Below are 23,050 nucleotides of genomic sequence, written 5' to 3'. Positions count from 1 at the left end.
CAAACACACACCACATCCAATTACTCTAAAAAACTACTTTCCCGATCAAAGAATCATCATTGAAAGGATGTTAAAATTGTTATAGTATGAACATATTTGTATACTCCGTAAAAATGTGATAAAAAAAACTAAATCAACAATATTATCGACAAAAAGAATATTCTCAATGAAGATCCAAATTTCAGCTAACGAAAGACATTTCTTTATTAAGAAAACTATCAAACTCTACATCAGGTGACTTATTTGTCTTTGACTACTTCGATTCAACAAACATTCAACCCTATCGACTTCCAGAAAACCAATTATTCCACCCACAAATTTTTGAACTAAAGAAAAAGGGAATCAATATTTTAAAACTCAACTAGGGTCAGTTAAATACATGAAGATGTAACTATTTTAAACTCGAGTAACTCATAAAAAGATATAAATAAATTATTTAATGTTGATTTTTTGAAATAAATATATAAATAAGAAAAGAGAGATATTTATTATTTATTTAATAATAAAAAAATCCAAAAAGGCTTTGATTGGATTAGGACTCAAATCCGACCAAAGTTTACCGCTTCAACGTTTTTGATTTTTAGACAGACCTGGCGACTCGGCCCTGCTTTTTTCCTGTTCTGTCCCTGTCTTTTCTCCGTAATTCCAACCAAATTTAGGGCTATTTCCGTCATTTGAATCCTCCATTACCCGTTTTATTTTTGTTCTCCTTAATTAACTCATTAATTAATAATTACCCCTTTTTATTTATTTTCCTATTGTTATTATTATTAACAAAATTAAAAGAAAAAAAGGAAGAAAAAAAAAAGAGACAAGATCCCTGAAGGTGTGGGAAGGAAGCAAATTAACATATTTGGAATTTTATAATTTAGAAATTTAGAAAAACATACACACAAACTCGAAAAGCTTTTATTTTTTCTGTTTCCATTTTTTATTTTTTTTATTTTTTGTTCTTCTTCTTCTTCAGCAGAGGAAGACTTAAAATCTCTTCTTCAAGAAATTTTCTTGATGTATTTGAAGAGGTTTTAAGTTTAGAAGCCTTTTCATCTTCTCCTGATTCATTATTCTTTCTTCTTCTTCCCCATTTTTTAGGGGTTTGTTTGGATTTTCGTCCTCCCCCATTGAAACCCAGCTCAACTTCGCCAAGAACTTGGTCAATTTCTTCATTTGCTCAATTGGGTTGCTCTCTCTTCAACGCATTTGAGGTGGATCCATAAGCACCCCTCAAGATTTTGATCAGATCAGAGTCTTTAATACAATGGTATTTGTTTCTCTTTGCTTCTGACTTTTTTTTTTTTTTTTTTTTTTTTTTCATTTCGCACTTGGATTCATTTTTCTTCATGGGTTCTAATAATTTCATGGGGTTTTTTCTTCCTTCTGATTGTTGGTTGTCATAATTTTATGGGTTCCTTTTCTTTACTACTTCGGTGACTGATCTGTGCTTGAGTTGAAGAATAAACTTAACATTTCAGCATACATTTTCTTCCTATTGCATTTTTTTCATTGGGTTCAGATTTAGTCTCTCTTACATCTCTGTTTTAGTGATCATCTGGAGCTTATTTACTTCTAGTTCATGATTATACCAGAGGTTTTTAGGATTGAAATTTTCTGCCCATCAGTTTTTTTTTTATTTTTTTTTATCGAAGAGTATAATGTAGAATTGGAACTTTACTTTCTTAATTCAATGCAATAGTCGTTCGTTTAAGTTTTGTTAATCAATGGTCTTCGTTTATTCCTATCTTAGTCTCTTTAAAGTGTTCTCTTATCTCGACAAAGAGTCAACTAGAGTTCCACTTGTTTGACTACATGAGCGTCAGTGATTATTCAACTGAGAGTTCAGTTCTAATTTTTTGGTAAGACTTCATTGCTACATGAAGTCAATTTTCTCCACTTTTCGAAGAACGGACCCTCGAAACGAACTATTACTGTATTTTGATGAAATGAATGTGGTAAGAATGATTTCAGTGTGATACATTGTTCTAACTCTATGTTTTATTACTTGCAATGCTTTCCCACTTCATGGTATACATTTTTTGCACCATAAAATTTTGACTTATTGTAGTGCTGAACTACTTAGATGGAGTGGGAGACATGTACAATAGACTACATTCATTCAGTTGATTTTGTCACTGAGTAGTTCATGTGCATCTGTCACTTTTTCCAACCCTGGCTTTGTTAACAGACACATGCTTCAAACATGGACCATTTACCCATCTCATGTAGAGTATAGTCAATAATGGCATAATTGATAATGTACACTTCACTTGTGTGTGTACTTGTTAACTTTGGGATACTGGCAGGCTTCTACTACTGGTCTTGTAGTTGGATCTCTTGTTTGGTTGGAGGACTCTGAAGAAGCTTGGATAGAGGGCGAAATTGTAGAAATTCGTGGTGAAGAAATAAAGGTCCTATGCACCTCAGGGAAAAAGGTGAGATTATTATTGTTATTATTATTATTATTTTGTTTTCTAGATATATACACAAAGCTTCCTGTGTTTTCTTGGCAATTTCCTTCTCATCCCCTTAACCACCACACACTCGTAATGGTTATTGTTACTATAATCCTAGTTCGTTCCTTGAATATTTATGCTTATTTTATCTGGCCCCTAAGTTTTCACACACACACACACACGCCCACATTTTAAAATTTTAGATACAAAGCTAAGTTTTCAAGGTTTTGCCCCCTAATTTTGCATAGACAACCATTTTAGTCCTTGCCAATAATTTTCCGTAAATTGTTCGACAAAAACCTAACAAAGACATGTATTTTATTCAATAGAGTGACGAATATGCATCATTGTGGACAGTGGACATGCGTATGAAGCAACATGCAGAGGATTAGGTGTTAGATTTCAAATGGTTCAAGATTTTTTCTTTTTGAAATGACTAGGACTAAGATAGATAACTTACTTCCACATTTTTTGTTCCTTCTCTCCTTTATTTTATTTTTGGAAAGTTAATTAGGGGCTAAAACATAATATTTGAAAGTTTATGGACTAAAATAGAATTAGTATGAAGTTGAGGACAAAGATAGGATTTAAGCCCCAAATCAAATTACTTTATCATGGTTGTATCTCTTTCCATTTGCTTTTATTGAAATCTTAGTAACTGAGATGCTGAGTTTAAGAACAAATTTTTGTTACTGTTTCTTTTCTGTCTTCTCCTCTCTTCCTCATTCATAGGTTGCAGTTAAAGCAGCTAATGTCTATCCCAAAGATTCGGAAGTTCCACCCTGTGGGGTGGATGACATGACCAAGTTGGCTTACTTGCACGAACCAGGGGTGCTACACAATTTAAAATTGAGATATGATATCAATGAAATATATGTAAGTATATGAAGAAATAATTCACTCTTGAATACTGGTTTCCCACATTAGAGAATGTTGTGTTGAAGAATTTATATTGCTGTGGGTAGTAGTAGGTCAATTTGCATTCCATTATGTTAGGGAGCTACTTTTATCTTGTTTCAACGTGCAAATTTTCAGATATATGAGGTTAATATACTAAAAGATCGTGCTTCCAGACTTATACAGGGAACATATTGATTGCTGTGAACCCTTTTACAAAGTTACCCCATCTCTATGATAGCTATATGATGGCACAATATAAAGGGGCCGCATTTGGTGAGCTGAGTCCACATCCATTTGCAGTTGCAGATGCTGCCTACAGGCATTTTTCTGACAATACTTATTTAAATTTTTCGTTGAGACTAACACTCATTTGATTACTGAAAATGCCTTTCCTTTGGATGCAGACTTATGGTCAATGAGAAAAAAAGTCAATCCATATTGGTCAGTGGTGAAAGCGGGGCTGGAAAGACAGAAAGTACGAAATTGCTTATGCGTTATCTTGCATATATGGGAGGGAGAGCTGCTGCCGAAGGGAGGTCTGTGGAGCAGCAAGTTCTGGAAGTAAGGGCATTTGAATATCAGCCTTCATTATTGTGTGATGCAAATGTTGGCTATCTGATATTTGAGTTTTCAAAATATAATTCCATAATACATTTGTTATCTTCTTTTCTCATGCAGTCAAATCCTGTTTTAGAAGCATTTGGGAATGCAAAAACTGTTCGGAACAACAATTCAAGGTAGGAAGATCTCTCTTTGGAACATTTATTACCTAATTTAGCTAGTATTGCTTGAAATCACATTTTTGACTTCCATCTGTATTTTGTTTTTGATGAATCTTGTAGTCGTTTTGGTAAGTTTGTGGAGATCCAATTTGACCAAGCGGGAAGAATATCAGGAGCTGCTATCAGGACTTACTTGCTGGAAAGATCTCGTGTTTGTCAGGTGTCTGATCCAGAGAGAAACTATCATTGCTTCTACATGCTTTGTGCTGCACCACCGGAGGTAATGGGAGCCTCTGATCACTTACTTGAGCTCAGTCACAACCACTTGAACCTACAATATTTAGAAGAAGAAATTTGTAGGCTGTCAACATCGTAGATATTTGTTTTAATTGGGGGCTATTTTATCTATTTATTTAATTTGATGGAGGGAGTATTTTATTTTTAGTTCTCCTGAAATAGAAGGTTTGCAATTCTTTTTCCCATTTAACTCCCAGAACAGACTTGAAAAAACTTTTTAATTATTATCAATGAAAAGTTCGTTTCTCCTTTTAAAAAGAAAATTTAGATATGTGGCAACTAGTTTTAACTTTAAACCTATGGTCTTTTGTAAGTTGGAGTAGTAGAGTTTACACACTGCATCTTAATTTTAACCCACGATCTTAAAGGCATCTGGATTCACAATTTGTCTCTTAGACTATAAAAGACCTTAATGTCAAGAAAAGCGTGTGCACACACAGATATGTAGTTTAGAATTAAGATACAGTCTTTCTTTGAACTTAATTTGAGTTATTTCTTCATATTAAAGATCCCCCGTGAAAATTTTTATTTGAACTTAGTTTGAGTTATTTCTTCATTGTCTCTTGCCTTTTCAATCTTAAAGGAGGTGAAGAAGTATAAATTGGGGGACCCAAGAGATTTCCATTATCTAAATCAATCAAACTGCTATGCTTTGGATGGAATTGATGATGCCAAAGAATATATTGCAACAAGAAAAGCAATGGAAGTTGTTGGGATAAGTTCGGATGAGCAGGTAATTCCTCACCCTCATACTTTGTTATGAAAAAGAAGATATTCTTAAATATAACCTATGCATTTTCTCCCTCTTGTTTTGTTACTCCTGCCAACCAGGATGGAATATTTCGTGTTGTGGCTGCAATTCTTCATCTTGGAAACATTGAATTTGCAAAAGGGAAGGAGGCTGATTCTTCTGTTCCCAAAGATGAAAAATCTTGGTTCCATCTTAGAACTGCTGCGGAGCTTTTCATGTAAGTGTGCAACTTCTTTGTTAAAAACAAAATTGGGAAGAATGACGGCATCATTAAAAGGTTGACAAAATCAACTGCTATCCAGGTGTGATGAAAAGGCCTTGGAAGATTCTCTCTGCAAGCGTGTGATCGTCACTCGTGATGAAACTATCACAAAGTGGCTGGATCCAAATTCTGCAGCCCTTAGCAGAGATGCATTGGCAAAAATTGTATACTCAAGGTTATTTGACTGGTGAGACATCTCTCTGAAGAAAATATATGACGTTTGGAATTTTGGTACATTCTCCATTTTTTGATACAATCTTCATTTTATATTGTTGATTAATATGTTCAACGATCCTTTCCTCAGGCTGGTGGACAAAATTAATAATTCAATTGGCCAGGATCCTAATTCAAAGTTCTTGATTGGAGTACTGGATATCTATGGATTTGAGAGTTTCAAGACAAACAGGTGCTCATCCGGTATGCCTTTTTCTTGGATAAGAAACAAAAACGTTTAAAAGAGAGAAGATAGAGGATTTCTCATAATAATAATAAAAAAAGATGACAAACGACTTGTCGGACTAGAAATCTAATCCTCACTTTACCGGCCTATTATTGAATAACATAACACATATAAAATGTAAGTAACCTTTTTTAAGATCAATCAATGTGAGATAGTAGATCATATCTAAAAGTAACTTTTACAAATATTAAAATAAAGTAATTCTTAGGTCAATTATTTTTGAATCACCTTTTTGGAGAACCAACGTTAAGGTGATTTTTTTCCAAAAATGATTTTTAATTAATATATATTTTTTTTTGATAAAAAAACAACTTTCATTGAGAAAAAAATGAAAGAATACACGGGCATACAAAAAACCAAGCCCAGAAAAAAGGAGGGACACCCTTTACAAGCAGAGGCTCCAACTATGTTGAATCATTCCTAAAGAATAATTACAAAAAGGTCTTTGAAATTGAAATCCAAAGAGAAACATGGTAACAAACAAGGAAACAAAGCTCACAAGGGTCCCTCCCCAAAACACTCGTCTATTTCTCTCATCCCACCACACCCATAACATCCCACACACTCCGACCAGTTCCCACACACTCCGACCAGCCAAAGAAACTATCCTTTCTCCCCAAACGGTGGATTGAGGAGGGACTCCGCGATCATAACATTAATATCTCTGTGGTGAACAATCATCATCCCAAACATTTGGAAGAAAGAATCCCAAACAACACTAACTAAGTCGCAACTCTAAAGAATGTGGTCTAGGCCTTCTTCCACCTTTTGACAAAGGATACAGTAGAAGGGCCCAAACAGCAGAGGCATATTAATATGATGGGAAGAGTTTTTAATGGTGAGGGTTTGAGAAGGATGGAGGTTCTCATTTGGTAATGTTTATTTTTATTTTTATTTTTATTTTATATATATATATATATATATCCATGAGTGTCGGGACACCTTACGCGCACCTCGACTAATCTCACGGGACAACTCGCCTAACTCTACAACATTTGGGTGTCAAGAAAACTTGTAAGATATTAAATCCTAGGTAGGTGGCTATATGGATTGAACCCATGATTTCTTAGCCCTTTATCAAGGGGATGTTCCCTTATTTACCACTAGGTCAATCCGTGATAATTCATTTGGTAATATGATAGGTCGTCTCGAAGCCCATGAAGGCTAAAGGTTTAGGCATTAGTTGCTAGTTGAGCTAAACATTGACTTGGTAATGGATCTTCTATTTCTTTCTAGAGGGATTCTTGGCTTAGTTGTGGTATTCTTTCCACTGTTTTCACTCGACTTCATCCTGCTCTCCATCTTGATGTTACCATAGCTAATATGTGGAATGCAAGTTTGGATATTTGGCTTATTTGGTGGGTAGAATTGACTGCTTTTGAAGGATCTTAATACTGTTTTTTTGGATCATTATCCGAAGAAAACTAAAATTTTCCAATGGGAGCTAGACTTGGAGCCATCAATAATGGTGAATGGAGATTGCCTTTTATGCACCTTTCTCCTTCTTGGTGCTATATTTGTCAACAACATGCGGAGTCTTTGACTCATCTTTTTATGCTTTGTTCATTTGCATTTCGTTTCTGGCATCTCATTTCGGAGGCTTTTGTGGCTTTGTTTGTTGTATGGCAAGTATATTCTTTCATTTCTCCCTATGAAAGTTCGATTTCTTATAAAATAAGGCCTTCAAGGTTATTAAAGAGGCGTAATAAAAATACTAAAATAGTTCTAAACCTCTAGTCAACGGAGAAGGGAAGTCTGAAAATTTTACCATCAAGGCCATGAGAACAAACACATCTTGGTTTTCATTTAGAGTGATATAAGAATCTTTATCTGTCTATTTGAACTGCAGATACTTTTTCATGGGCATGAATATTATATATATGAGATTTAGATGTTTGGATATGCCAGATAATGAATGTCTGAGAGTTAGATGTCCGTGTTTGTTTTACTAATTTTGTAAATAGAAATAAAATTAATTTACATATAAAATATTAAAATAGTATTAATAATTGTTTACTACTTTTAATTAGTTTAAAATTTTATATTTAATATAATATGGGTATGTCTTGCAACTTTTGTTGATAAAAATTATAAAAATTAACTGTAAGAGAATGGACAGAGACTTCTCATTGAAAAAATTGAAAAGAGACTATTGTTCAAGGATACAAACTCCAAAAGGCAAGAAATCAACGAGTACGCAAAGGAAGGCAAACTAGCAATCAATATAAAACTAATACACAATTCAGAAAACTGAAGAAAAAAAAAACTCATCAATTAATCTGAGTTTAAATGCAGTATCATTTAATGTTTAATAATATAGTTTAATTAAATAAATAATGAATCAATCAATTCAATTAAAAAATTAATATATTTTTTACATTAATCATTAATTAAAAGTAATATTAATAATTAAAAAAACAATTTAATTACTAAATATAAATAAAAAGTGTAACAAAAATTGTTTTAAATGCCAAATTGTTGAAAATATTTTCAGATATAGCAAAATATCACAGTTGATCAATAGTAAACATTGATAGACACCTATCAGTGTCTGTCATGTAGTGATGAATGATAGTAATTTATCAGTGTCTTATCACTGGTAGACAGTGACATTTTGCTATAATGTAAATATTTTGATTCATTTTTCTATATTTGAAAACAACCCAAAGTATAAATTAATTAGAATAATAAAAATAAATATTAATAATAAAATTTTATGTTAAATAGTTAAGATATTATAAAATATTAGTTATTAGTTGTAAATGTATTAGTTAAATTTCATAAGTCTAAATAATATATTTATATCTACTAATTAATTAAAAATAATTAGTAATGTAATAACTAGTCAATACTAACTTATGAATTAATTAGGTTTTATTACAATTCATTTCCCAGGTATAGGAATTTCACCTATACGGAGAATATTAATAAAACCAGGTTGGAATGGGTTTTAAGTTGCTTGAATAATATATTCTAGTTTTAAAAAGTTAAATCGTGTAAAACAAACCAGGATGTTAAACGTCTGAAAATCTATGAAACAAACATGTTCAAGTAGAAATCCTATTGCTTAAAATGCCTCTAGTATGTGATGCCAAACAGAGTTGTTGGTCTGATTATCTTCCCCGAAGCATTGCCCATTAGTTTCTAATCTGATTCTTAACGTTCTTTAAATATTACAGCTTTGAGCAATTTTGTATCAACTTGACTAATGAAAAGCTTCAGCAGCATTTCAATCAGGTAAAAATGAAGTATTTCATGCTTTTCAGGTTAAATTGTTGCCTTCTTCTTCTTCTTTTTGTTATTAATTATTATTATTATTTTAAAATTTGCTGCATATACTCATAAGCCTTATATCTTTAACGAACAGCATGTTTTCAAGATGGAGCAAGAAGAGTATACAAGAGAGGAAATTGATTGGAGCTATATTGATTTTGTTGATAATCAAGACGTCCTCGATCTCATTGAAAAGGTTTGTTGTGTGTGGTTCAGTAGAATGTTTTCTCCAGCTTTTCCTAAATTTTGTATCATTTGGCTTGTTTAATACTCATTTGTATCTTGCACCCATCCATCTGGAGTAAGCCTTTAGATGGTTACCAAGTGACTGCTTGGATGGGATGTTTTAAATGAAAAGAGCCGAGAGAATATGTAGAAGTGTATTGATCAAAACTGGAGTATTATATAAAAGAGGTAAAGAAGGATATAGTAAGTCTCTCAAAGCTGACATTAGTTTGCATTAAGTTGCTTTGTGGAGTTTTGGGTGGGACCTGATATCCTATGGCTATTAAGAAAGGATCTTCACAATGCACAAAAGTCCTTTCAAGATCCTAGAGGTTTAAGTTGGGGTTTTATAGGATAGCTGTAATAAAATACCGAATTTATTGAAAAAAAGCTATCAATATGAGGAATGATGTTTTGAGTTAGGTGGGGCACCTTGTATCCCAAGGAAAACTTGAACTTTTTATGCAGCTACTTTGGTTTTCCGCTGTAATATTTACATTGTTGGCAATATAGATGCTGGTAATTGAAGCATTGCATATAAATGTATAGAATTTTCCCTTTGGTTGTCAGGACTCTTGTTATTTTTCTTCTTGCATTCATCTTAATTCTCAACGAAAGTACCATTTCTTGCTTCTTATTTAAAAAAAGTTGTCTCTTGATAATTGGCATTGAAGAACAATCCCATCTACCAAGATTTCCCCAAGTTAGAAACTGTTTATTGGCATCACCATCACATTCATGGACCAGTGCAACAATATAGGAAAAACATTTGTGTAGTTTCTGCATGATTAATAAGGTTAACCTGGTAACTTGGATAGTAGAGATTAGTTGTCCTTGTACATTGTCTATTGATGTCTATTAAACTTTTATTTTCTCTTTTTTCTTGCCATCTTCTTCACTTATACACACAAATTTTCAGTCTCCAGGTAGGTTATTTTATGCAAGAAATGGATGTGATTAAAAGTGATTTCTGATGTCATTAGGTCTTTTCAAGTAACGTATGCTGTCTTTTTATTGTCCTTCTCTGAAAAATAGTTTGGTACCTTTATTCTATTATTTTTTGAATGCCGTCACATTCATTCTTGCTAAATGAAGTTTGGTTTTCTCAATAATAACTTAGTAAATTGTTTATGAAGTAATCTCTCCTACCACCCCATAACACTTGCAGAGTTATCTTTATAACCCTTTCTTCTTAATCATTTGCAATTTCAGAAACCTGGTGGTATTATTGCCCTTCTGGATGAAGCATGGTAAGCGTAGTGATATTTCTGTAATCATTTTCCTTGTTTTTTTGTCTATGTCTATGTTGTGCGGTACACGAAGTGAGAATTTATCATTGTGATCTACTGTGTTTTTGTAAAAGATAGCTTGTGCTTGTCATTTGCAGTATGTTCCCCAGATCAACTCATGAAACATTTGCTCAAAAGTTGTATCAAACATTCAAAAATCATAGACGCTTCAGTAAACCAAAATTAGCCCGGAGTGACTTCACAATTGCTCATTATGCTGGGGATGTGAGTATTTCATCTCTTTCTCTCCCAAAATTCACTTACAATATCCTATAATCTGGTCCTTATCCATGGAAAGAAGAAATGTGATAATCTTGGAAGTTGATACACTTGCATTTAATCTGTCGAATAATTTTTCAGGTCACCTATCAGACCGATTTATTTCTGGACAAAAATAAAGATTATGTTGTTGCTGAACACCAAGCACTCTTGAGTGCTTCCAAATGCTCCTTCGTGTCATGTTTGTTTCCTCCATTAGCTGAAGAATCGTCCAAATCTTCAAAGTTCTCATCAATAGGTTCTCGTTTCAAGGTCTGATACAGCTCTCTATTAGGAATTGGGATCCTTGATATTGGTTTAGTCTTTTTGTTTAAGGAGCTCATTTTTCCTTCTTGCAGCTACAATTGGTATCACTGCTGGAAACTCTAAGTGCTACTGAGCCCCATTACATTCGATGTGTAAAGCCCAATAATCTTCTAAAGCCTGCTATCTTTGAGAATAAGAATATATTACAACAACTACGATGCGGGGTAAGAATATGATCCTTACGTTATGATTTCTTTAGAATAAATAAATGTTAGGGTATTATATTGAAAGATCTGAAACCCGTTGGTAGGTGGGGATATCTCATCTCTCCATATTTTTGAAATCTTTCTTTTGTTATAGAAAGTTATGCTTCCATTTTAAAGGAAAAAAACAAACCCCCCGGGGGCAAAACTGCTGGTAGAGCATATGGTTCAAAAATACCAGTTTCAAGTGTACCCCTGAAGTAAACTTTTAAGTCTTGAAGTTATCTTTGGTTGTGATGACCACTGCTGGACACACTCACTGTAATAGGAGAGAAATTGGCACTTCTTTTTTTTAGCACGCATGGATCTGCTAACTTGAAGCTACTACATTGGAAGTCTTAGTCACATCTTCTGTCAAATAAAAATATTTTTATCAAAATGTTATTGATCACCTTCTTTACATCAGGGAGTCATGGAGGCAATTAGGATAAGTTGTGCTGGTTTTCCAACAAGGAAAACTTTTGACGAATTTGTTGACCGATTTGGACTCCTAGCGCCAGAAGTTTTGGATGGGAGGTATAATTGTTTCTTAGCTTTCTTCAGACTGCAGAGTATGTCCAATGGTCGGTGGTTCTGACTCTCTACAACTTTTATTTTGTTAGTTCTGATGAAGTGGCTGCTTGCAAGAGGCTTCTAGAGAAAGTTGGACTTAAGGGATACCAGGTAATTGTTTGATGAGAGATCAATATTAGGTCTTGATGTGTCCTTGTATTGAAACTGACAGACTGTGTTTGTCTATGAAAGAGATACATTATTGTGCTCAAACTTTTGCTTTCAATGGTATTTCCATATTTATTGTTCTTTTGATATTGACTCAATTCTTTAGTTTTAACCATGGAATTATTTACATTTTCTTTATTGGAATTTCCCCTAGCAGGTATAAACTTTGGTTTCCTTCGTTTTTTAAACTGTCCAGCAGATTGATTTTTATATAAGTTTGATGTGTGTTTAACTACTTATACACAAGGTATGAACTCTAGTGTGTTATGTTACAAATGTATCATATTCTGGCAGATTGGTAAGACAAAGGTGTTTCTTAGAGCCGGTCAGATGGCTGAACTTGATGCGCTTAGAACTGAGATCTTAGGGCGATCAGCAAGTATTATTCAGCGGAAGGTTCGTTCTTATCTGGCACGTAGAAGTTTTGTATTGCTTCGGAGATCAGCTATACAACTGCAGTCTGCTTGTAGAGGTAATAAGTTGTCATCAACAAACTTTTGTACTGGTGGACCTATTTTCATAAGAAGTCCTTTGTAATTAGCTAAGAATTACTGAGTTTTGATCCATGTTGGTTTTAGGACAACTTGCTCGAGAAGTATTTGAGGGCCTGAGGAGAGAAGCGTCTTCTTTAATGATTCAAAGGAATTTGCGCATGCATCTCTGCAGGAAAGCTTACAAAGAAAAGTACTCTTCAGCTGTTTCTATTCAAACTGGAATGCGTGGAATGGCTGCTCGCAATGAGCTACGCTTCAGAAGGCGGTCTAAAGCAGCAATTATTATCCAGGTTACATTTATAGTTCATGTTTTGCAGAAAATCCTATTATATTAACTTCCGTAGGAGAAAAGTAAGACATTAGTTCTGAATTTGTTGGATTGCACTCATAGCTTTGAATATCGAGACAAAACCTGTCATTTTCTATACCCTTTTTGAGTTCCTTTAAGTAGATCATGATGGAGCAGAATTCTATACTCATCTCTCCTTTTGTGGTTGAGAAGATTTCTTTTCCTGTCCTGTAGAGCTACTGTCGCAGATTTTTGGCCCAGCTGCACTATAAGAAGTTGAAGAAAGCAGCAATCACCACTCAATCTGCATGGAGAGGAAAAGTTGCTCGTAAGGAACTACGGAAGCTGAAGATGGTGAGACCCCCTTGTTTTTTCTTTCTAGTCTCATTGTTTCTGCTGACCAATATTCCATATCATTTCCAAAAGGAAAAGGCACTGCTGAGCATTTAGTGATGATCTTGTCTTATAATTGTTTTGGGTTAAGCAAGAATGTTTTATCTCCAATTCGACTCCTTGTCTTTTTACTTCTAGCTAATTGAATCTTTGCGATCTCATTGGCTTTTCTTTCCAAGTTAAAGATAATGGTGAACCAATTGGCCATGAAAAGAGCTCTATGTGCTGAGAGCCTCATTGGTTCTTTTGTGGGAGAGGATCCTCTATCATCCGTTTCTCTGTACTTTCTAAAGAAATAATTGGACTACCTTTTCTATCTAAAAAGACAACATGATTCATTGTTTTGCGAGTACAGAACTATGCCAATGCAACTAGCTTTTGTGTTATTGGAGAGTTTGGTTTCATTAACGCTCACTGTCACGAATTTGTAACTTCCTAATTAGTTACTGCAATTAAGAATTCATTTATAGTTCAAAAACTGTTTTCTCAATATGAACTATTTTTTTCCCCCTGAAGTTTTCAATTATATGAAGTTTGAGTTTTGTTGCATTCAATTTCCCTTTAATGTAGGCTGCAAGGGAAACTGGAGCTCTTCAAGCTGCAAAGAATAAATTGGAAAAGCAAGTCGAGGAATTAACATGGAGACTGCAGTTGGAGAAGCGCATGAGGGTAAGCTTGATTAAACAGCCATAGGATACATGTTTTATTTACATCGAGCAGGTATTCTTGTTGCTCACAATTTTAATTTTAGAAGATTCCTTTTCGCTTTGCTTCGAGTGGACCATCTGCATAAGTTGAGATCAAGAAGCTCAACAAGTATGAAAATACTTAAAGCCTACCAAAAAAGCATCTAAGTCGAGCATTAATGCCAGTTATCAAATGGACTTTATATTGTAGGATAGTGTAGCCCAAAATAGTTATCACCTTGCCTATGAATTCGGGTGTTTTTTTTTCCTCTCTAAATGATACTGCCTATTATTTTGGCTGCATTCTTCTTAGCAAGTCTTTTTTTTTTTTTTTTTTTTTTTTTTTTTTTTTTTTTTAAAAAAATTAAAAAAAAACACAAATTTTTAAATCAAGGTAATCATATCTTCCTACCTCTAACAGGAAGTATGAAGCTTTAAATGCGGTGTTTATGTGCATTTGGATAAGAAATTCAAATGTTTGGGCACTATCAAGCATAATATATAGTTTAATTAGTTGTTCTGTAATTTTGTTGGCGTATGTTGGTTTACTTGAATTAGTCAGCTTAGATCTTTAATAAAGTGTTGTTTCCTTGTATTTGAATATACTTTGATCACTAATAGAGATTTAGTTGAAGTGTTCTTGGAGATTTATCTCCTTTGATGCTAGGCTGCATCATTTTTTTACCCTATAAGTCTTTTATATGATCGTCCACTTGTCTAATGAGCCAAATATTTCCAGGCTGACTTGGAAGAAGCTAAAACACAAGAAAATGAGAAGTTGCAATCTGCTTTGCAAGATATGCAGTTTCAATTGAAAGAAACAAAAGCGATGTTTGAGAGGGAACGTGAAGCTGCAAAGAAGGCTGCAGATATTATTCCAATTGTGAAGGAGGTTCCAGTTCTTGACAATGCAACGATTGAGAAAATTTCCAGTGAAAATGAAAAGCTCAAGGTAAGATGCTTTAATATGTCCAATTCATGTTATACATGCAGACTTCTATGGATTGTGCAAGATTTCTCAACATTTATTTCAATTATGAATGAGCTCGTTTAGCTGCTGATTGTTGCTTCCTCATGGTGATTTGTAGGCGTTGGTAAATTCACTGGAAAAGAAAATTGATGAAACAGAGAAAAAGTATGAAGAGGCGAACAGAGTTAGTGAAGAAAGGTTGAAGCAAGCATCAGAGGCAGAAACAAAAATTATTCAATTAAAGACTGCTATGCAGAGGTTGTTGCCATTTGGCGTTAGCTTCTTTAACTACATTCTTTATATCTTTTTTTTTGGATAAGAAACCAAGAAAATATTATAGCTAGATTGTTTGTCAATGCATAAACTTAAAGGTCAAGCAACCATGTGCCATTCTTTGTCTCTTCATTTAATTTCAGCTAATTTATATCAACATAACAGGCTTGAAGAAAAGTTCTCAAATATTGAATCTGAAAATCAGATTCTTCGGCAGCAGACCTTCCTGAAAACACCAGTAAAAAAAATGGCTGACCATCTTCCTATTGCAGCAGCAGAGGTAAGTCTTATTTAAATTTATATTGTGCTCATATCTTCCTCCACCTATCTTGTTATTTACATACGTCTTTATTTTCTCTTTGTGCTTGTGGAAAGCCATTTTTTAGTAAGAAACAGAAAGTCTTGGGGAACTTTTAAGAAATATTCTTTGGTAGAAATTTCAGCTTGTTAAATTGGGCCTTTTCCGGTTTGGTGCTGTTTGTTAGGCCTCTTGCTAGTGGTTGAGTTTCTTGTCCATATTCGCAATCTTCCTCCACCTTTCTGCACCCTTCTTCCCTGTTCTTGAACAGTAATATCGTATTTCATTTTTTGCAGAAACTGGAGAACGGTAACCATTCAGTTGAAGATAACAGAATCGATGTAATCACCTTTCTGCTCCTTATTCTCCTCTCTCTATGTTATTACTGGATGATGTTATTTTTGCTATGTGACCTTCATAAATATGTCTAATTATAGGAGCAGTTTGTAACACCCGTGAAAGCACTGAAGAGAATTAGCTCAGAATCTGAAATTAAGTTGAGTAGATCGCATTTTGAACATCAACAAGTATGTGCTTCTAAATCACTGATTGCCACACTTTTCCCCTACCGCTCTATTGTAATATATTCTAAAACTATTAATTCTTTCAATTTTTATTCCTGACACAGGAGAATGTTGATGCTCTCGTCAGTTGTGTCATGAATAACATCGGGTACAGTAATGGGAAGCCTGTAGCTGCATTTACCATTTATAAATGCCTTCTTCACTGGAAATCTTTTGAAGCTGAAAAAACAAGTGTATTTGATCGCCTAATTCAGATGATTGGATCTGCAATAGAGGTATCTGGATTAGCTTCTTCCCTGTTTGTTCTAAATATGCTGTTTACTATCCTGTAAAAACTAGGGCTCGATTTCTTGATTTTATTTTAGACTTGGAAACTAATTCAACATGGATGAGGAATTTGAATCCAGTGAAAGAAAGTTAACTTAGGGTCTTTTTGGTAGAGAATCTGAAAACAAAAATTTAAAAACAAGGATGAAATGAAAACAGAGTTGTATTTCATGTTTTCAGAAATGTGTTTGGTAGCAGAATTCAGACATTAGATTCTAATTTAAACCACTATGGTTTACAAAAATTTAAACAAGGATGAAATGAAAACAGAGTTGTATTATTATTAATTTATTTTTGAACATGTTTTATGTTAAGAAAAGTGTAATTATTGTTTTGTAATATTATATAATTTATAGGAAAAATTGAAAATTTGGTCCCTATGGTTTACATTAAGTTAAAATTTAGGTCTTATGGTTCATAATTAGAATTTACCCCCAATGGTTTGATAAAAGCTTTATAATTAATAGTCTCTATGGTAGGAACTATTTAAGGGGGTTTAACAAAATATAGGGACTATATATGAAGTTATATAAAACCACAAGAACTTAATTCTCAATTTTAAAATCATATGGACTAACTTTTAACTTTATCTAAACCATAAAAACCAAACTTGGAATTTAACTTAATTTAATTTATAATATATTACATAATACACATTTCAATTTAAAAAAAAAAATTGAATTGAGTTTATAACATGACATAATGTATTTCTAAATGTTTTTATCTTTATTTAATATGATTATGCATTTTCAATTTTAAAACTTAAATTTTGGATACAAAGTACATAAAATTGTTGTTTTCAGAATTTGTATTGTTTGGATCACAGAATCTGAAAACAGTTTTCAGAAATAGGATTCGGGTTATCTGCCAAACATATATTTGCTGAATTCAGTGAATTTGAAAACATAAAACAAAATCCGGATTGCGAACCAACCAGGCCCTTGAAAATCCTAGATGAGAACTATTTGTAAGAAAATTTTCCATGAGATTTTTTGAACAATATAAGGTTAGTTTCATTCATCAACGAAATGTTTCTATTATTAAAAAAAAAAAAAAAAACAATATAAGGTTAGTTTAAGTTCGTTCCTTTGGCTCTCTTCCCTTTTTCAGGCTCGCATTGACATTGATGTTTAACATTTTAAAAAGTACTCACTATCTTAATGTTAAACCTTTGACAATTACAAAGCCTCTCTCTTGTGCTTAAGCCCTTTTAGACCTACAAATTCCTTACCAATGCATAAAATCCACTTTGCAATAGCACTTGTGAATTTTCTCCGATCAGTGTTTTTCAAATGGCACAAGGTCTATAACTTCCTTATCAGCGTCCATTTCTAGTCTTATGTCTTTCCTTGTTCTGTAGACATTTCTACGTAATAAATATGTACTCGATAGGAGTCCTTGGAGGAGGTTTGGGCTTGGCTAGGGTTAGTGCTTCCCTTTCAGGCTGTCTCTAAGAATTTTCATGAATACCTTCTTATCTCTCATTGTTTTAGACTGGATCCCTTTTTTGTATTTGTTGCTTAAAAGCTTTTTGTTTGCTCTTTTCGACTTCTTTTGTTTTGGGCTTTTCATTATTCATTTTTTGTATCGTTATTGCATATTCTCTCATTTCTTCTCAAAAGATGTTAGCTTCTTTGTGCCACCATGTGCTTAGAAGTCAAGGCATCTTTATTTCCTCCAAGAGTTTGTAGGTTCAAATCCTCCCACGATGTAATATTCTCAAAAAGCTATCTCCGTGAAAGAAAATGAGAACTTACCTTTTTGCCTCATTTGCTCACATCATCACTTTTATTTTATCTCTCTTCCTTAATCAGTAACAATTGGCAAAAAGTTTGATTTAAAAAATAATAAAGTTAGATAGTTTATTGGAAGAAAATTCGATTGAGTCTGTGACCCATTTATTTACGTTGTTTATGATTTCTTAGCTTGGGAATATTAAATAACTCATTCTGCTTTCTGCCGAGTTCCAGAATCAAGACAACAATGATCATCTGGCCTATTGGTTGTCAAACACATCCGCACTACTATTTTTGCTTCAACGAAGCTTGAAAGCTCCTGGTGCTCCTCGGAAACCTCCACCTTCAACATCCTTATTTGGAAGGATGACTATGGTATTTCAGATTCACTGTTACTGTTCTTTCTGAGCCTTCATTTAGGAGATAAATGCTTCCATTTTCTGTTATTTAATACTTCAGGGTTTGTGGTTGTTTAGGGTTTTCGTTCGTCTCCTTCTTCCAACAATCTTGGATCTTCACTTAAGGTCGTACGTCAAGTGGATGCTAAATATCCAGCTTTGCTATTCAAGCAGCAGCTGACAGCATATGTCGAAAAAATATTTGGAATTATCCGGGATAACTTGAAGAAGGAGTTGACATCATTGCTTTCCTTGTGTATCCAAGTAAGTTGGATCCTCCTAGCAGCCTTTTGTTCTTTTTCTCTCATGGGAATTCTCAACCATAAAGTTATGGAGTGTGTTGTAGGTGAAGCTTTTTTTTTCCTTTTCTTTTTGTTTACACTGACTCGTTTATGTAATCAACTGGGGTCCTTGTTAGGCACCAAGAACATCGAAAGGAGTATTGCGATCCGGAAGATCATTTGGGAAAGATACTCAAACAAATTACTGGCAGAGCATCATAGAAAGCCTAAACTTGCTTCTCTGTACATTGAAAGAAAATTTTGTATGGCTACTTTTTGGAATCTTTCAACTTCATCATGTTGAATATTGTGGACATGTTTCTCAAGGATTTCATTATCATTGTGGTTTCAGGTTCCGCAAATTCTTATCCAGAATATCTTTGTTCAAAACTTTTCGTATATTAATGTTCAACTCTTCAATAGGTAAGCCACTGGTCCTGTATCCTTAATAGTTCATGCTAAGAAGGAAACTCTGTAGTATATCCTCTAGATTTATTTCATACATCAATGAAATGCTTTCTTGTCCAAAAAAACTGTGTTGAAAAGAGTGTTATTTACTTTTCAGCCTCCTCCTCCGTCGAGAATGTTGTACATTCAGCAATGGGGAATATGTAAAATCTGGGTTAGCTGAGTTGGAGCTCTGGTGCTGCCAGGCAAAAGAGGAGGTACTTAATTTCCATTCTTGATTAAGAAGTTAAATTTTGAGATTAGTTTTTCAATCAGGCTGTCCTGGTGTTGCTTGAGCTATTTTTGTTTTACTTTCTTAAATTTAACTCTTTTACAGTATGCTGGTGTTTCTTGGGATGAGCTTAAACACATAAGACAAGCTGTTGGCTTCTTGGTATGATATCTACTTGACTCTAAGTAACATAAAATTGTACAGTATCAAATTAAGTACTTGCTTCTTTTTCTGGTATATGCGACTGATCCCCAAGTCAAACCCACAAATCCATATTGATATATGTAGTAATAGTATATTGTTTCCTTACTTGTTAATGCTCTTGATTACAGGTTATACATCAGAAATACAGAATTTCCTATGATGAAATCACCAATGATCTTTGCCCTGTAACTCTCTCTCTCTCCCCTCTTTTCAATTATTTATCTAGAAAATCACCAATAATCACCAATGATGCTTTCAATTTTCAGTTCTTTAATGCTCTTTATAGAAATCTAATACAAAGTCTATGTTTATTTGGTTTAGATCCTGAGTGTCCAGCAACTTTATAGAATATGTACACTCTACTGGGACGACAACTATAACACTCGAAGCGTGTCGCCCGATGTGAGTGGTTTGTTTATGTCCATTCATCCTTGAACAATTTTCTACGAAGTAAATGTTGCTCATCATAACTCTTAATATGTGAGAATAGGTAATATCTAGTATGAGAGTGCTCATGACCGAGGACTCCAACAATGCAGTCAGCAGTTCCTTCCTATTGGATGACAATTCCAGGTGAGTCTGAAAAATCAACTTTTCCCCTTGGTTATAGGTTTTATATTAAAGTAATCTCACACATGATCTGTGGTTGAGCTCTATCAAACCGTAAGTACTATAAGGTTATTTTGGGAGAGAAAATGTTCCCAGTTTAAATAGGAGCAAATTCTCAATATGCAATAGAAAGGAGATGGGTTGATGATTGTTTGAGGCAAGGCTTAGATTGTTCTTTGTTTGAGAGAGAGATTAATAGAAAGATTAATGTGAGTCACATCTTTTATAGCTGGGTAGAGATCATCAGTTTGTAAGGCTATAACATATCAAAGCAACTTATAAAGGTCCACAAGTCATTATGTAAGCCTTGTTTGATAACTATTTGGTTTTTAGCTTTCGAAAATTAAGTTTATAAACACTACATTTACCTACGGGCTCCTTTGTTTTGATATTTATTGTTTAGAGTGTTTTCAAAATCAAAGCTAAGTTTTGAAAATCAAACAAAGTAGGCCCCGTTTGGTAAAATTTTGTTTTTCGTTTTTTGTTTTGAAAAGTAAGTCTATTTTCTCCAAAATTCCTTTCAATAATTTGCATCTTTCTCAAGTGCAAGAGTTAACTTTTAGTCAAATTCCAAATATAAAAACAAGTTTTGAAAAACTACTTTTTTAGTTTTCAAAATCTCACTTGGTTTTTGAAAATAATGGTAAAAATTAGATATCAAAGTAAGAAATTTATGGCTGGAATGAGTGCATATAGACTTAATTTTCAAAAACTAAAAAATAATAACCAAATGGTAATAAACGGAGCTGTAGTTTTTTTTAAAACTTGTTTTCATTTTTAGAATTGGGTTAAGAATTCAAATGTTTGTTTAGGAAAGATGGAAATTCATTATAAAAAATTGTGAGAAAACAAGCCCAATTTTAAAAAATCAAAACCCAAATTGTTGTTAAACAAGTCCTATTAGCTTTTAACATTACTTTAAGAACTTCTAATCTTACTTTTTCATAAGAAAGATAAATCACGTTAGAAAGTCTAGAATTTAATCACTTGAGCTCAACTCTCTCCGACGAGTCGTCTATCATGAACCTAGACAATACTAAATTGTCTAAATTTTCACTTGGTTGAATTTGAATGCATAATTTTGGTTTTGGGACTCTTGGTACTTGAACACGAATCACTTCCCTTGTGATAGTTTTTCAACCATTGAATTGCAAAAAGTGCCATGTTTTGCACTTGCTTACTAACATCAACCACTTTCAGCATCCCCTTCTCGGTTGAAGACCTATCGAACTCGCTGCAAGAGAAAGATTTCTCGGGTGTGAAGCCCGCCGATGAACTACTCGGGAACCCAGCCTTCCAATTTTTACACGAGTGAGGCTGAGAACGGGTCGAGTAGGTTGATACTTTTCAGTTCATTTCTGATCTGTTGGGTGGCTCCAGCAGCTCAAAAATGTTGTTTTTGTATCCTCCCACAAAGAAAGGTCCCTCTCCTTGAAATTTTATTTATTCATTCAATCTGGGTTTGATAGTGTACATTCTTCATCACTGGGACTGAGGAGTTGGGGGATAATTATAATTTTGGGTATAGTGTGTATTATTTTTATTGTTCTTTTGCCACCATTGGCTGCAATTTTATAGCAAGGTTAGAAGGTATGCATTATATTATATTGTATTTTTTTTTTCTTTTTGGTGGTTGAGACACTGTGCTCTCCACTCACACTTCATTGTATAAAGGAGAATATCAAGTTTGTATAAATTTGGTAAAAAATAATAGGAACATTTTTTTGGTGATGAAGCCACTTTTCTATTTAAATGCTCTTTTGGTTTTAATTGATAATGTATATATATTTTTAATTATTAATGAAACTCGAGAAAATGAAATCAGCACTTTTTCTTGATGTACCTTTTTTTTTTTTAAAAAAAAAAAAAAAATTAAATAATAATAATATAACATTCCTTTCAATTTAGGATATGTAAAGACTGTTCCAGAGCTAAATTGTTTCATTTTTCTTCTCTTTATGAGATGACAACTAAGTGTAAAATATAAGCGGTAGGTTTTAATTACACTCTTTTAACTTTATTGGACGTAACTTCTTTGATGCCAAAATGAACATATAGCAATTGTCCATTTTGAAATATTAGGGGTCAAAATGATATCAACTCCATCTATTTTGCCCCATTTTAACCATAATCTATAAATTGTTTTTTCAAAGAATTCGAAGTTGAAGTTATAGCATGAAAAGTTAAAAGAAAACTCTAAAAATTCTAAGTATTTTAGTAACAACTAAAATGACAACCTTACAAGCCATACACTAGAAAAAGTTCAAAGGAGAGTGAGATACATAGAGGAAACTTCGGAAAAGAATATATTTACGAGAGAAAAATCATGGAAAACTATATTCATTAAAAGCATTGGTAAGGATTGTTAAAAGAAAATTCAATGAAAATGATATACCTTATTCAAGGAAAAGAGTGTTGATTGAAGTTCCATATTGGCTAGAAAATGAGAAGATCACAAGTATATAAGTGAGAAAGACTTATGCTCAAAGCAGACGATGTTATATCCTTAAAGAATATGTGAGGGTCATTGTTCCTAACAAAAATGACTATCATGAAGTAAAGTTATGTTACTCACCATGCATGTTTAAACTATTAGTCAAGATTATGGTAATGAGGTAAGTGACAAATAGATGGGACAAGGTATAGCATATGAGCAATTCATTGACTTTGATATTTAAGTTAGAAAAAATGAGTTACTAAAATGCACAGCTAAAATGATTTTAAAAGTCTTCATTTATGGAATAAGGTATAA

The 23,050-nt window shown here is 33.4% G+C and overlaps 1 protein-coding gene across 1 annotated transcript; it reads left to right on the top strand.

The window, feature by feature from the left end:
* Positions 1-796: 796 nt before the first annotated feature.
* LOC120092987 (myosin-6-like) lies at positions 797-22,033 on the top strand. Its single transcript, XM_039051270.2, has 39 exons — positions 797-1,261; positions 2,301-2,429; positions 3,183-3,326; positions 3,524-3,669; positions 3,755-3,911; positions 4,029-4,087; positions 4,193-4,352; positions 4,953-5,102; positions 5,201-5,337; positions 5,423-5,569; positions 5,687-5,788; positions 9,022-9,079; positions 9,210-9,311; positions 10,553-10,590; positions 10,728-10,854; positions 10,990-11,160; positions 11,247-11,378; positions 11,824-11,933; positions 12,020-12,080; positions 12,432-12,609; positions 12,716-12,921; positions 13,155-13,274; positions 13,884-13,982; positions 14,739-14,951; positions 15,088-15,227; positions 15,408-15,522; positions 15,837-15,881; positions 15,978-16,067; positions 16,169-16,339; positions 18,362-18,502; positions 18,604-18,789; positions 18,944-19,069; positions 19,159-19,229; positions 19,372-19,471; positions 19,591-19,647; positions 19,818-19,874; positions 20,011-20,091; positions 20,180-20,262; positions 21,499-22,033. Exons 1-39 carry the CDS (start codon positions 1,259-1,261, stop codon positions 21,611-21,613), a joined length of 4,527 nt encoding a protein of 1,508 aa, XP_038907198.1. The 5' UTR covers positions 797-1,258; the 3' UTR covers positions 21,614-22,033.
* Positions 22,034-23,050: the final 1,017 nt, after the last annotated feature.

This window comes from Benincasa hispida, chromosome 12 (genome assembly GCF_027475165.1).
Source record: "Benincasa hispida cultivar pf3 chromosome 12, pf3_genome.v1.1, whole genome shotgun sequence".
Classification (NCBI taxonomy): Eukaryota; Viridiplantae; Streptophyta; class Magnoliopsida; order Cucurbitales; family Cucurbitaceae; genus Benincasa; species Benincasa hispida.
Note: the sequence above shows the minus strand (reverse complement) of the source record. Positions and strands in the feature narration are given on the sequence as shown.

What these genes read in the sequence shown, in the direction of transcription:
- LOC120092987 (XM_039051270.2), top strand. An exon ending in CAATAGGTTCTCGTTTCAAG is followed by an intron (nt 11,161 to 11,246) that starts GTCTGATACAGC and finishes TCCTTCTTGCAG; the next exon opens with CTACAATTGGTATCACTGCT. An exon ending in AGTTGGAGAAGCGCATGAGG is followed by an intron (nt 13,983 to 14,738) that starts GTAAGCTTGATT and finishes AAATATTTCCAG; the next exon opens with GCTGACTTGGAAGAAGCTAA.